General features: G+C 47.2%; 2 protein-coding genes across 9 annotated transcripts in view; one reads left to right on the plus strand and one right to left on the minus strand.

The window, feature by feature from the left end:
- The window catches only part of LOC144495855 (collectin-10-like), a 204,421-nt gene that overhangs the window by 40,854 nt on the left and 148,349 nt on the right, over positions 1–15,218 (plus strand). The window lies entirely within an intron of this gene.
- LOC144495489 (tumor necrosis factor receptor superfamily member 11B-like) overlaps positions 9,520–15,218 on the minus strand; it is a 46,783-nt gene continuing 41,084 nt past the window's right edge. The window contains exons 5-6 of the mRNA XM_078215506.1: positions 13,435–13,538; positions 9,520–9,768 (exon numbers count right to left, since the gene is read on the minus strand). Of these exons, the coding sequence (XP_078071632.1) occupies positions 9,520–9,768; positions 13,435–13,538 (353 nt within the window). The remainder of the gene's footprint in view (positions 9,769–13,434; positions 13,539–15,218) is intronic.

Raw genomic sequence — 15,218 nt, forward strand, 5'->3', positions numbered from 1 at the left:
AAGGTTTACCTGAGATGGCAGAACTATCAGATGAGGAAAGACTAAGTCGGTTAGGATTGTATCCGTTGGACTTCAGAAGAATGAGGGGATATCTCATAACAACTTATAACATTCTAACAGGGTTAGACAGGGTAGATTCAGAAAGAATGTACCCAATGGTGGGGGAGTTCAGAACTGGGGGTCATAGTTTGAGGATAATGGGTAAACCTTTTAGAACTGAGGTGAGGAGAAAGTTCTTCACCCAGAGGGTGGTGAATGTGTAAAATTCACTACCACAGAATGTAGTTGAAGCCAAAACGCTGTCAGGAAGAAATTAGATATAGCTCTTGGGGTGAAAGGGATCAAGGGATATGGGGAGAAGGTGGAATCAGGGTATTGAATTTGATGATCAGCCATGAACATATTGAATGGTGGAACAGGCACAAAGGGTCAAATGGCCTACTCCTGCTTCTATTTTCTATGTATGGTTCAATGGTGCTCAGGTTATAAGAATGTTAAATCATCCCTTGAAACCCAACTGAGACTTCCTTGGAATTTCCATCTTAGCTGCTCTGTCAGTGATAAATACACATTTTTTTAGACACTGCAAGACAGACATAAATATCGTGGTTACTGCCAGCCATGAACAATGTGGTTACCATAATGATTCTCAAACTGTGGTTACTATATTGCCCATGGAGAGGAAAATATAAGCCTGTTCTCTTGACATAAAATGATACGATGAAAATCTAGGAATGCGCAAATTTGTGGGTGCAAGATTTTGCAAGTGGAGGAACCACCTTTCATTTTCATAAAGTTTCTATTAAATAAAGGTTTTCGTGTTGGTTCATAGGTTAATTTGTAACCAGCAACCTTCCATAAACCATTTGAACCATGAAGCTAATTTCTTTCCCAATTCACCTCTTTACAATGATATGCAGTAACAAAGAAGGCCATTAAATCGGACCATATAGCCGTATTCAAGAGTCAGCTGGAGAGATCAAGACAAATAAAATATTGAGACCGAAAGAGATGGTGACATATGAGCCTTTCCTGTTTCTAAATGCATCATCAGCTCAAGAGTTCATCCGTGACTCACCTTTACACTTAGAAAGAAACTTAAAAGCATTTTATTGTTCTGGCATTCACTGCAAGTTATATTTGACTAACCATGGGAATGCCCATTGAAGAAAAACAGACTTCCTGATTTCACAACTTAGGTTTATCTGGAAATCATCTCTCCACTGTTATACCAAAAATGCAATAAAATACATTCATTAAATTTACAGGGGCGGAACGCCCGAGTTTCTCCTCATTACCCACTCTCTTCATCAGAAGACCGGCTGAGAAGGAGACGTGTGTGGTGGACCTCAGTTGTGCCTTTGTCCTATATGGACCACCGTTGTGTGTGCTTGTCATACCTGGACACATCCCCTTCCAGTTTGGTTCCTCCCCTCGGCACCTAGTATAAAGGTGACTGTCTCCTCCCCCTTGTTCAGTCCAGGTTGGTTATTTGTTGGGATGTGCTCCTGATTCTGTTGTGAATAAAAGCCTACACTTGTATTGGCACACCGGTAGTCTTTCGCCTTATTGATAGCGCATCAATTTTATTCACAACAGTTACTAGTATGGAGCAGTTTCTAAAACCCGACAAGTTAGCATTAGACCCTCAAGAGGTTGGAGCCTCTGATAAATTTGATCATTGGTTGGACTGCTTCGAAGCATTCGTCGACACCGCTACGGCCATCGACACCGACACCGCTAAACTCCATGTGCTCCGCGCCCGGGTAAGCGAAGCTGTCTATGGAATCTTCCGGGACGCTGCTACTTACGCGGACGCTATCGAACTCCTAAAAGGGCAGTTCCGAAAGAGGCCTAACGTGGTGTACGCCAGACACCTCCTAACTACCCGCAAGCGGCAGCCAGGAGAATTGTGCGCCCAATTTCTGCGTGCCCTGTGGGTCCTAGCTCGAACTTGTGACTGTAAGGCTGTTACAGCAGCTCAGAACATAGAGGACCTGATCCGCGACGCCTACGTTGCGGGTATTGAGTCTACATACATCCAGCAGCGTCTGCTGGAACAAGATGACCTAGATCTCCGAAGAACAGCCACAATGACTGAAACGTTAGAAGCGGCCTCCCATAATCTTGGGTCTTACCTTGCATCCCGTTCCACCAACGGCTCCACCGCGACGGCTGTTCCGGCGGGGCCCAAATGTTACTTTTGTGGCCTACCTAAGCACCCTCGGCGTCGCTGCCCGGCAAAGGACGCGATTTGCTCCGGATGCGGTAAGCTAGGCCACTTCGTTAAAGTCTGCTGAGCAAAGCCGCTTCCGAAGCCTCGTGGAGCCATGTGTGCTCCGAGGGCGTAGCCATCTTTGATGCGGTCACCGGAAGTGCGGGAATCGCCATCTTTGATGCGGTCACCGGAAGTGCGGGAGTCGCCATCTTTGAGACTGGCATCAAGGCGAGCTGAGCAGGAAGCTTCATCCGTGATGTCATCAGATGGCGACGAAGATGGATTCTTCTTTAATTCAACGGTGGCATCGATTTGCCTGGACCAGTCGCAGCCTCATCAACTCTCCAAGTCAATAATGGAGATCAAGGTAAATGGTCATGCAGAAAACTGCCTGTTTGACTGTGGGAGCACAGAAAGTTTTATACACCCTCGCACAGTGCGTCAATATGCCCTTCCCGTGCGACCCTGGAGCCAGACCATCTACATGGCCTTGAATTCCCACTTGGTGGAGGTCATCGGGTGCTGTTTGGTGACGCTGACGGTACAGGGCACAGTCTACGAGCGTTTTCGGCTCCTCGTGCTGCCGCGACTCTGCGCAGCTGTACTGCTGGGGTTAGATTTCCTCAGCCATCATAGGAGCGTCACCCTGCAGTATGATGGCCCTTATCCCCCGCTCTCCGTCTGCCAGGCACCGTCACGGCAGCGCCCCTCGCGCACCACCTGCAGTCTCTCGACCCTCAAGATCACCCCCCCCCCCCCCGTTATTTGATAACCTCACCCCGGATTGTAGGCCTATAGCCACCAAGAGTAGGCGCTATAGTGCGGATGACCGGGCCTTCATTCAGTCCGAGGTACAACGGCTGCACCGGGAAGGGATTATCCAGGCCAGCACCAGCCCCTGGAGGGCGCAAGTGGTCGTAGCTAAATCGGGGGAGAAACACCGCATGGTGATTGACTACAGCCAGACCATAAATAGGTATACCCAACTAGATGCGTATCCTCTTCCCCGTATCGCGGACATAGCCAACCGCATCGCGCACTATAGGGTTTTCTCGACGATCGATTTGAAATCGGCTTACCACCAGCTCCCTATCCGCTCGGAGGATCGCCCATATACTGCCTTTGAGGCGGATGGCCGCCTCTACCAGTTCCTCCGAGTCCCCTTTGGTGTCACCAATGGGGTCTCAGTCTTCCAGCGGGCCATGGATCAAATGGTGAACCAGCACGGGCTACGGGCCACTTTCCCGTATCTGGATAACGTCACCATCTGCGGCCATGACCTGCAGGATCATGATGCCAACCTACAAAAATTCCTTCGTACGGCCACTCTCCTGAACCTCACATATAATGAGGCGAAGTGTGTTTTTCGGACACGCCGCCTCGCCATCCTTGGGTACATGATAGAAAATGGTGTCCTTGGCCCCGACCCAGCCCGTATGCGTCCCCTTATGCAGCTTCCCCTCCCTACTACCCTCAAAGCACTGAGGAGATGCCTGGGCTTCTTCTCCTATTATGCCCAGTGGGTTCCTCGTTACGCAGATAAAGCCCATCCGCTCCTAAAATCGACCTCTTTTCCCCTGGCGGAGGAGGCCCGTCGGGCCTTCGATGACATCAAAGCGGACATCGCGAAGGCTGTGGACGAATCCATCCCATTCCAAGTGGAAAGTGATGCGTCTGACTTTGCCCTAGCTGCCACCCTTAACCAGAGGGGCCGTCCGGTGGCCTTCTTTTCCCGGACCTTACAAGGCCCTGAGATTCGACACTCCTCGGTCGAGAAGGAGGCCCAGGCCATCGTGGAAGCCGTCCGGCACTGGCGCCATTATCTCGCGGGCCAACGATTCACCTTAATAACGGACCAGCGGTCAGTTGCCTTCCTGTTTAACACCAGGCAAAAGGGCAAGATTAAGAATGACAAGATCTTGCGGTGGAGGATTGAGCTCTCCATATACAGATATGACATCATGTACCGGCCCGGGAAGCTCAATGAGCCCCCAGATGCCCTGTCCCGTGGATCATGCGCCAGCGCCCAACTAGACCAGCTACAGTCCCTCCATAACGACCTTTGTCACCCGGGTGTCACCAGATTTTTCCATTTTGTCAAGTCCCGTAACCTGCCCTTCTCCCTTGAGGAAGCCTACACTTATATTGGCATATTGGTAGTCTTTTGCCTTATTGATAGCGCATCAACGTGATACACAAAAGGGCAGCAGAAACTAATTACAGAACCCAGTGCATCATAAATCACAGTTGGCAACGTGGTGAAAGTGGGAATTTGATGCAGAGGAGAAAGGAGTGCTGCATTTTGCTTCCAATATTTGTCGTGGTTTGTGCAGGTTTGAGGCAATGACTATTTAAAATTATTGGGGGAAATCTTACCAAAAGTTGATAGAACTTGTTTCTGGCAAGAAAACCGATGTGTTTCTCTCCAGAAAAACAGATCAGTTTTCTCTTCAGATCTTACCACACTGCCAAAAAAATCACACCGTCATACAGGGGTATGAGGCCTAAACACACCGGCAAAACCTGGCTACTCAAAGACCACGGTGCCATCTTTAAAGGATGTCCTAATCAGAACCTTAGTAACCTCCCCTCCAGCCCACCATGGAGATCTCAGGGGCTCAACCCAGATTGGAGTCAGCACTTACATAGAAACACAGAAGATAGCAGGAGGAGGCCATTTGGCCCTTTGAGCCTACTCTGCCATTCATTACGGACATGGCTGATCATCTAACTCAATAGCCTACTCCTTTTTTCCCATAACTTTTGATCCCATTCGCCCCAAGTGCTACATCTAGCTGCCTCTTGAATACATTAGATGTTTTGGTATCAACTACTTAACAACTTCTCTACCTCCCCCGGTTATCAGCACCTTTTCCCCCCACCCTGATCATTGGTACCTCCTCTCCACCACCCCTCCCGCTGCTCCCCATACCTCCCCCCAATGGCCATCACCAGCATCCCTTGTTCCTCTGTCCGCTCCCATCCCACAACTAAACCTGAATGAATCCCCCTCCCCTTCCCCATGAAACTCCCAGGGGTTCACCCTTGGCACAGGGTGGCACTGCCAGGGTGACATTTCTAGAGTGGCATGGTGTCAACCTGACAGTGCTAACCTGCACCAATGGCTGTGCCAGGGGGCATTGCCAGGCCACTCCCTGGCCTTGTCCCTCTCCCCCAGGGGCTACACTTACTTTTCTGCCCCTGAGGAGACCCCTGCAACAGGTGGTCTGTGTGAGCCTGTTGTAAATTTCACTGATGTGTGATGCGCGATAAATCACACGGGAGGCAGGATGTACCCGGGAAATAAAGGCTTTTATTACCAACAATAACGGAGCTACTATATACAATCCCAGACTAAAGGGTCACCAGGCAGAGCAGTGACCTTTATACCTCTCCCGGAAGGCGGAGCCAACTGGAGTGTACCATAGGACTATATTAACAGGTAGAACAGCCCAACCCTAACCCCAACAGTAACATATCTACAGACTCATAGTGCTGACCAAACCATGGCTCAGCACTCCTGGTGGTAACCAACAATGGTTCACCACAATGTGCTGTCACGATTTGAAGATATGGCGATGGGGTAAGTATTAGGCAAGGGGGTGGGTTAATAATATTCAAATGAATGGAAATTAATGCAAAGCATGTTCATGCCCATTATGGGCGTGAACCTGATGACATCACCGGTGAGGGGCGGGGATGATCCAAAAATGCATTGTTGCCGGTGAGAACTGTGACTTCCAGATCTTGAGGCCTCATCAGTAACCTCGCAGACGGTGAACATGGGCTCAAATTACCACTCATTGTCTTAATTCATTAATATATAAAAAAAACTTAGAACAAACTAATTTCAAAAAATTCTATCATGGGATGTGGCCAGCATTTATTGCACATTCCAAATCACCATTGAGAATGTGGTTGTGAGCTGCCTTCTTCAACCATTGCGATCCATGTGGTGTAGGTACATCCACAATGCTGTTAGGAAGGGAGATCCGGGATTTTAACCCAGTGACAGTGAAGATTAGATGGAAACCGGAGTATAGATAATAGATTGCAAAGACTTGTAAGATGGAGATTTCAATACCCATCACCAAGAGTGACTCTGTGCTGAAGATCCTCGAGCCACAGACACTCACTACAGACCTGATTGCACCGCATCACAATGCTATCCAGGAGCCCCACTTGCTTCAGCATTAACACATCATGGAAACTAGAAGCAAGAGAAAGTCATTCGACCCTTCGGGCCTGCTCTGCCATTCATTGTGATCATACCGATCATCAAATTCAATATCCTGATCCCCTCTTTTCCCCAAATCTCTTGATCCATTTAGCTCCAAGAGCTATAACTAATTTCTTCTTGAAATCACACAACCTTTTGGCCTCAACTACATTCTGTGTTAGTGAATTCGATACATTCATCACCCCATGGGTGAAGAAAGTTCTCCTCACCTCACCCTTATCATCAAACTATGACCACTAGTTCTGGACTCCCCACCATCGGGAACATTCTTTCTGAATTGATCCTGTCTAACCCTGCTAGAATTTTACAAGTTTCTATGAGATCCCTCTCACTCTTCTAAACTCCAGTGAATATAATCCTAACTGACTTAGTCTCTCCTCATAGGACAGACCTGCCATCCCAGGAATCAGCCTGCTAAACCTTCACTTCACTCCTTCTATAGCAAGAACATCCTTCCTCAGATAAGGATACCAAAACTGCACATAATACTCCAGGTGTGGCCTCACCAATTCCCTGTACAATTGCAGTAAAACATCCCTTTCCCTATACTCAAATCCTCTCGCTATGAAGGCCAACATACCATTTGCCTTCTTTACCGCCTGCTGTACCTGCGCGCTTACTTTCAGCGACAGTTGCATGAGGACACCAAGATCATGGACCTCTCTCAATTTACACTCATTCAAATAATACTCTGCTTTCCTATTTTTGCTACCAAAGTGGATAACCTCACATTTATCCACATTATACTGCATCTGCCATGCATATGCCCACTCACTCAGCCTGTCTAAATCATACAGAAGCATCTCTGCATCCTCCTCACAGCTCACCCTCCCACCCAACTTTGTAAAATCTGCAAATTTGGAGATAATACATTCAGTTCCCTTTTCCAAGTCATTAATATATAATATGAACAGTTGGGGTCCCAGCACTGATCCATGTGGAACCCCACAGGTCACTGCCTGCCAATCAGAAAAATAAATATAAAGAAAAATACATTTTTAAAAATCATATGTAATGTCACCCTTGATGTGTATTGGTTGATTACTTAATTGTATTATTTGCTTATTTATGTAGTTTTAAAATATATTTTATTAACTTTACCTCCACTTTGTGTATTACTTTAAACCTTAAACCTGGAACAGACCTTAACCACTTACTCACCAGATAGCTCCTTTCCTCGTAGTAGAACAGGATGAGAAAAATAGAACAAGGAAATTAACATAATAAATTTACCGAATATTCTGATCTCCTGCCATTGACTGGAAAAACGTAGGAACAGATGTGTGTGCGTGGCAGCTGCAGTGTGAGCCAAGAGTGCAACTGATCCTGACACTTCCTGCTCAGCAGCAGGAGTTACAGAGAAAAACATTGAGCAGGGTCAGCATGAGTATATGCATGCTGCCCACTTGTGCATGCGCTATACACCGGAGTCATGAGCCATGGGTTCAGTGGATAGTCCTTGGCACCCAGTAGCTATCCTCTGGTTCGCTGTGGTAGCTCAAATGCAGATGGCACTGTGGACTGCATGAACTTGGAGGTGGTTACCCAGCAGCTTACAGGAGTGTTGGCAGAGAGGGAATGGGTGATCGCTATAATTCAAGTATACATCATGGCTTTAAGTCAAGGAAGATCATCCAGGCCCTTGAGTGTATCTTGCTCTCCAGCCAGTATGCAACTCTGAACCCTGGTAAGAATGATTGATTGTCATTGGAATCAGAGCCAAGTCCATTGAACCACAAGTGAATCTGCTGAACAGGGGGTGAAGGGGCAAGAGGAAGCTTTAGAAAGCAATAGCAAAAGGGGATTCCATAGTTAGAGGAACAAAATGCTGATTGATTCAGATTCAGATTGATTAAATTGTCCCACAAGGAAGGACATTGTCCTGACCCTGTTGAGGTGCAGTCTGTTCAATTTGTATGGGTCCAGCTCTCCCAGAAAGACTCTCCGGACCAATTAAACTTTTGATATATTTAATATATTTATTATATTATATCTGGTAAGTGTTTAAGGTAAAGTTAATAAAACATATATAGTAGAAAACCCTGACTGCAGAGCACTATGAGGGGGGTGAGTTAACGGCCACAGGTTGTGGTCCCTATCAGTACCACTGACACCGGTCGAAAGAGGGGTGAGATCCTGTCAGCAGATTTAGTGGGTTGGGAAGAAGACTAACAGGCAATGCCTGAAAGTTAGAATTATCAGGAATATTCCTAGTGCCACATGCTAGTGAGTATAAAGATAGGAGGATAGAGCAGAGGAACGTTTGGCTGGAGAGATGGTGCAGGAGGGAGGGCTTTAGCTTCCCAGAGGCATTGGGCCTCTTTCTGGGAGAGCTGGACCCATACAAATTGAACAGACTGCACCTCAACAGGGTCAGGACAATGTCCTTCCTTGTGGGACAATTTACAGGAGTTTCTGGGAAATTTAAGCTAATTTAGCAGGATGTTGATGTAATAAATCGAGGGCTACTCAATGTGGCTTGAATCAACAAAGGCTTTATTGCCAACAATAAGAATAACATATATAACAAGGTCAGACTGAATTACAATGCGACTGTTCTATTCGACTCCTTGACTGCAAATGTAAGACCCTCCTCGACCCATGGTACGAACTCTCCTGCCGATTGGCTCAGCTCCTTGCCAATCTCGTGGCCCTCGGGAAACACCTCCCTCCCCTCCTCCCCCTAAAGGGCCAAGCTACTAAATTCCTCCACTCTCAAATCTGAAAAACACCTATGGATGAACAAAGAACAGGATTAATAAGGCACATTATAGGCTTGAAATTAAAAGGGTGACAGGAAGAACCACTGGAAAACTCATCAAAAGTTTAATTGGTCCGGAGACTTCCAAGATCTGGTCGAGAGCTTCAGTTTGGTGGGAAGCTCTTCTACATTTAAAGGGTCAGACTAGACAGACAGAAAAGGCAGACTCATTAATCCAGGATCTAGGCCGCCTTGGCAGCTTCAGGCTCCTCAGTCAATACAACCATTGGTGCTCCAGTCCCATATTCTCCTCCGAAACCCCAGTAACCAGACTTGGTATCCTCAAACTATCTGCAGAGGTCACCTGTGCATCTCATTGTCTAATATTGCTCTCCTCCTTAGATGGTCCACATGTTTCCTGAGCTGACAGCTTTGTACCTTCACAACGCTGGAGACCGGTCTTGTTCTCTCCACAACTTTACTGGCCACCTGTATCGAGCCTGCTGCAAAGTTTCTGGCCATGACTGCATCAACCACATTAAACACTCTTGCTTTCTCTTCCTGAAGCATGATTTTCCTTCTGGGAAGCCTGCCTGGCCTCCAGCCTTCCTGCCACATTAGGGAACATCGTGTCCAATCATGTTCTTAAATAGTATCCCATCAGTAACACGGCTGGCGTGACCCGCTGTGGTCATGTTTGGGGTGGTGTTTTAAGACAATAAAAACCTGGCAATACGTAAAGGAAGGGGCCTGTTCACCTGTTCTTTTTTATTGATGACTTAAATGTTTGTACTGCACAATCTGCCAGCCCACTTGATGCTGGGTGGTAAGGTGCCAACCTCACATGATGAATGCCATTGGACTTGAGAAATGTTTGGAATTCTTCCACCGCGAATGATGGACCATTGTCTGGCACCACCATTTCTGGAATGCCATGGATAGCAAAGATCTTCTTTAATGTGTCAATGGGTCAATGTTGGCCATGGTTGTTGTGGACTTCATCAAATGCACATCTAACCACTTGGAGTGTGCATCTACTAGTATAAGAAACATATGACCCATAAATGGCCCAACAAAATCTACATGTAGCCTCACGCATGGTTGGTCAAGCCACTCCCATGGATGCAAATTCGCTGGTAAAACCTGTTGAGTTTCGTAACTAGGGCGTTGACTCACCATCCTTTCTATTTCCTTGCCGATGCCCAGCCACCACACGTAACTCCTGGCTAGGGCGTTCATTGACCTGGATGAGTTATGCAGTTCCTGTAACAATAGTCCCTGGGTTGTGACTATTATTCGAGCCCCGCGCAGTAACAACCTGTCTTCACAGGTTATTTCCGTCTTTCTGCTTTGATAGGGTTTTAGCAATTCTGACTTCTGTTAGGATACAGTAAGAAGTCTCACAACACCAGGTTAAAGTCCAACAGGTTTATTTGGTAGCAAATACCATAAGCTTTCGGAGCAATGCTCCTTCGTCAGATGGAGTGGTCTCTGTTCTCAAACAGGGCACAGACACAGAAATCAAATTACAGAATACTGATTAGAATGCAAATCTCTACAGCCAGCCAGGTCTTAAATGCACAGACAATGTGGGTGGAGGGAGCATTCAACACAGGTTAAAGAGATGTGTATTGTCTCCAGACAGTACAGCTTGTGAAATTGTGCAAGTCCAGGAGTCAAGCTGCGGGGGTTACTGATAATGTGACATAAATCCAACATCCCGGTTTAGACCGTCCTCATGTGTGCGAAACTTGGCTATCAGTTTCTGCTCAGTGACTCTGCGCTGTCGTGTGTCGTGAAGGCCGCCTTGGAGAACGCTTACCTGAAGATCCAAGGCTGAATGCCCGTGACTGCTGAAGTGCTCCCCCACAGGAAGAGAACAGTCTTGTCTGGTGATTGTCGAGCGGTGTTCATTCATCCGTTGTCGTAGCGTCTGCATGGTTTCCCCAATGTACCATGCCTCGGGACATCCTTTCTTGCAGCGTATCAGGTAGACAACGTTGGCCGAGTTGCAAGAGTAGGTACCATGTACCTGGTAGATGGTGTTCTCACGTGAGATGATGGCATCCGTGTTGATGATCCGGCACGTCTTGCAGAGGTTGCTGTGGCAGGGTTGTGTGGTGTCGTGGTCACTGTTCTCCTGAAGGCTGGGTAGTTTGCTGCGGACAATGGTCTGTTTGAGGTTGCGTGGTTGTTTGAAGGCAAGAAGTGGGGGTGTGGGGATGGCCTTGGCGAGATGTTCGTCTTCATCAATGACATGTTGAAGGCTCCGGAGGAGATGCCGTAGCTTCTCCGCTCTGGGGAAGTACTGGACGACGAAGGGTACTCTGTCCACCGTGTCCCGTCTTTGTCTTCTGAGGAGGTCGGTGCGGTTTTTCGCTGTGGCACGTCGGAACTGTTGATCGATGAGTCGAGCGCCATATCCTGTTCTTATGAGGGCATCTTTCAGCGTCTGGAGTTTAACCTGTGTTGAATGCTCCCTCCACCCACATTGTCTGTGCATTTAAGACCTGGCTGGCTGTAGAGATTTGCATTCTAATCAGTATTCTGTAATTTGATTTCTGTGTCTGTGCCCTGTTTGAGAACAGAGACCACTCCATCTGACGAAGGAGCATTGCTCCGAAAGCTTATGGTATTTGCTACCAAATAAACCTGTTGGACTTTAACCTGGTGTTGTGAGACTTCTTACTGTGTTCACCCCAGTCCAACGCCGGCATCTCCACATTCTGTTAGGATAACAGACCAGAACTCTAAATTATGTTCGGATGCCAGACTAAACCCCAACAATTTTTCTTTTTTGGCATGAACGTGAGGAAAGGACACTTCCTTCCAGGAATTATTCCACTGAAAAAATGGGGATATTTTATTGTGAAGCAAATTGTATTTAATAACACAGTTTTAATATAGCTCTAACAAATGAAACAACTTAACTATTAAGAGTTGAACAATACTTAAAAATGAAAAGGAAACAACTTTAATTTCTAATTTATCACTGTTTCATTTCCAAATAAGCAACATTCCACTTACAGACCTAAATGCCACTTTAAATACAGTTAGCAACCATAAAGATACATGCTATAATGAGCATAGATCATATTGAAACTTTCAGAGAGAGATAGAATTCCAGAAGCCTGCAAAATCATTCTGACTTCAACCAGGCTTCAGCTGTAAACTAATCTACTTTCTGCAAAAACTTATCGTGTCTGCCACAGACACAGGACTGCACATAAACCATCAACTGATCATCATATGACCCTGTCAATCATTCGAATCAGAAATCCCAGGGGAACTTAAGTAAACAAAAGTCCATTAGCTCGACTTAACCACTTGCAAGGCTAAAATGAGTAATCATCCTGCTCTCTCAGTATCTGAGTGACATTCCCCAGACGTATTGACTGCCTGTAGCATAAAGCTGAATTTTTAACATTCCCCTTAAACACAAAATAACAATATAATACATAAATCTGCATCAGTCGCACTACTATCACCACACTTCTCATACCACCACCCTTGCATGACCTTTTTTTAAAATTTTGACAGTGCACAATCTCTTTCTGTCCACAACTTTATGGGGGCGATCTTACCAAAATAATTGTGACTACTCTGCCTGCTGCAGGACACAGGTCAAGAAGTCAATTGAGACACTTGTGACTTTTGCATGACATGATAATCACCTGATGAAGTGGGAGTGATAATGGAGAATTTACAGTTAAACCCTTTTTAATATTATTTCCATTCATTCGTTTTTGCAACTTGTATACAAGCATGAAAATGGGAGAAAATTGCACCCATTTTTTGGGCGAGCTCCCATATGCTATCTTATGGCACTTAGTAAAAAAAGGCAAAGTGTGATTCTTGCCAGTAGGAAGAGTGAATAAAGTCTATTTATGCCAGGAAGCCGGCTGCAGACTGCGAGATTGCGCTATTGCACATAGGCCCTGATCTCACAATGTACTGTGTACAAGTGTAGGTCACTCCCTATAGATTTCAGTGATTTTAAATAAGTCTAGTAAGAAATCTCACAACCCCAGGTTAAAGTCCAACAGGTTTATTTGGTAGCACGAGCATCCGGAGTGCTGCCCCTTCATCAGATGGCTCACCTGATGAAGGGGCAGCGCTCCGAAAGCCTGTTGGACTTTAACCTGGTGTTGTGAGACTTCGTATTGTGCCTACCCCAGTCCAATGCCAGCATCTCCACATCATAAATAAGTCTAGCCATTATCAAACTCTTTGAAAATTGCAGCAATAACCAAGTGAAGCCAATCAGCTACTAACCTGATGATCTTTTAAAATAGCACTGGTGAAGGGTCCTTTCAGCTGCTGACCATATGTTGTTGAGCTCTGTGTATTTATGGGAGCAGATTCGCTGAAGCGCTCAGCTGCAATACGGACAGCCCAGGTGTCAAATCAGCATGACATAGGGGGGACTTTTACCATTTTGAGTCTAAGTGCCAGATCTGGGCGTCAAATAGATCCGAGCCTGGAATCCTCTTTCCAGTGCGCCCATACGCGTTTTGCCGGCTCCGGCCCGATCCGCGCTGTGGGCGGGGCTTAGCGCTGGCGAACCAATCGGAGCTCTGAACTGCGCATGCGCAGTTCGAAAAAAATCTGACAGCGCGCCCGGGCGCGAAGAGAAAAGCAGAAAGTGGAGAGTGCGGCTCTCTGACGGTCATCCTCTTGTTGGCGGGGGGTGGGGGGGGTGGGAGGCAGTGTGACGTCTCATCCCCTGGGGGGGGGTGGACGGGGAGGGGGTGTGACCGATCATCTCCTGGGGTGGGGGGGGCGGTGTAGAGAGGGGGTGTGACGTCTCATCCTCTGGTCAGGGGGGGTTCCGCTGCCTGTCTGCGGCCGATCCCTCCTGGCACCATCACTGGTACACTACAAGCCACAGCCATCTCTCCCGCTCTCTCGCACCTGCAGGGAAGAGTAATCTGTGGCTGGTAGTGTACCAGTGATGGTGCCAGGAGGGATCGGCCGCAGACACGCAGCGGAACCCCCCCGACCAGGGGATGAGACGTCACACCCCCTCTTCTCTCCCCCCAGGGGATGATCAGTCACACCCCTCCCCTCCCACCCCCCCCCCCCCTCCCCAGGGAATGAGACGTCACACCCCCTGTCCTCCTCCCACCCCCTCCTCCCACCCCGACCAGAGGATGACCTGGGTCAGAGAGCCATTGCAGTCTCTGACCCCGCTCTTCGGAGGCAGCAGCGGCTTCAGACTTTTATTTTGCAGGTCGGTTACAGCGCGGACGCGGATCGGGCCAGAAGACGGTAAAATGGGATTTGGCGGTAGAGTTGGGCGCGAGGCTCATTAAGTCGATTTAAATACATGCAAATGCATTTAAATCGTTGGGCCGCCCGATTCGGGCACGTGCCCGAATTGGGTGTCGGTAAAGCCGCGATCTGCTCGGAATCGGGTGCAAATCGCGGTATAGGCCCGACGCCCAACTTTACCGCGATTTCGCGCCCGTTAAGCTTTGGTAAAATCAGGCCCACAATGTCACCAGCTATCTGTTGAACACTCCCTGCATGGGCTCACATGTTCAGCAAAATGGCCTCTGGTCTGGACAACAACGGAAGAGTGCACATGCTTCACAGAGGCCATTTTGGACGCAACTTGGCCAGAAAACAGGCAGCACAAAGCCAAATTTTGTGACCACTCTGCCTGCTCCAGGACAGAGGTCAAGAAGTCAATTGAGACACTTGTGACTTTTGCATAATATGATAAACACGTGATGAGGAAGTGGGAGTGATGATGGAGAATTTACAGTTAAACCCTTCTTAATATTATTTCCATTCATTCGTTTTTGCAACTTGTATATATTTAAAACAATCAGTAAGGTACAGAGTATTCTATATTTTTCCGAGCCTGCGAAGTGTAAACCTATGAGGCAATATACTTGAAATGGTTTAAAAAATTGCATATCAATTCACAACAGGGTCTTATTTATTTCAACATTTTATACACACTTTTATAGCAATGTGGGTGGCACGGTGGCATAGTGGTTAGCACTGCTGCGTCACAGCACCAGGGACCCAGTTTCAATTCCTGGCTTGGG

This window comes from Mustelus asterias, chromosome 7, assembly GCF_964213995.1.
Source record: "Mustelus asterias chromosome 7, sMusAst1.hap1.1, whole genome shotgun sequence".
In the NCBI taxonomy this organism is placed as follows: Eukaryota; Metazoa; Chordata; class Chondrichthyes; order Carcharhiniformes; family Triakidae; genus Mustelus; species Mustelus asterias.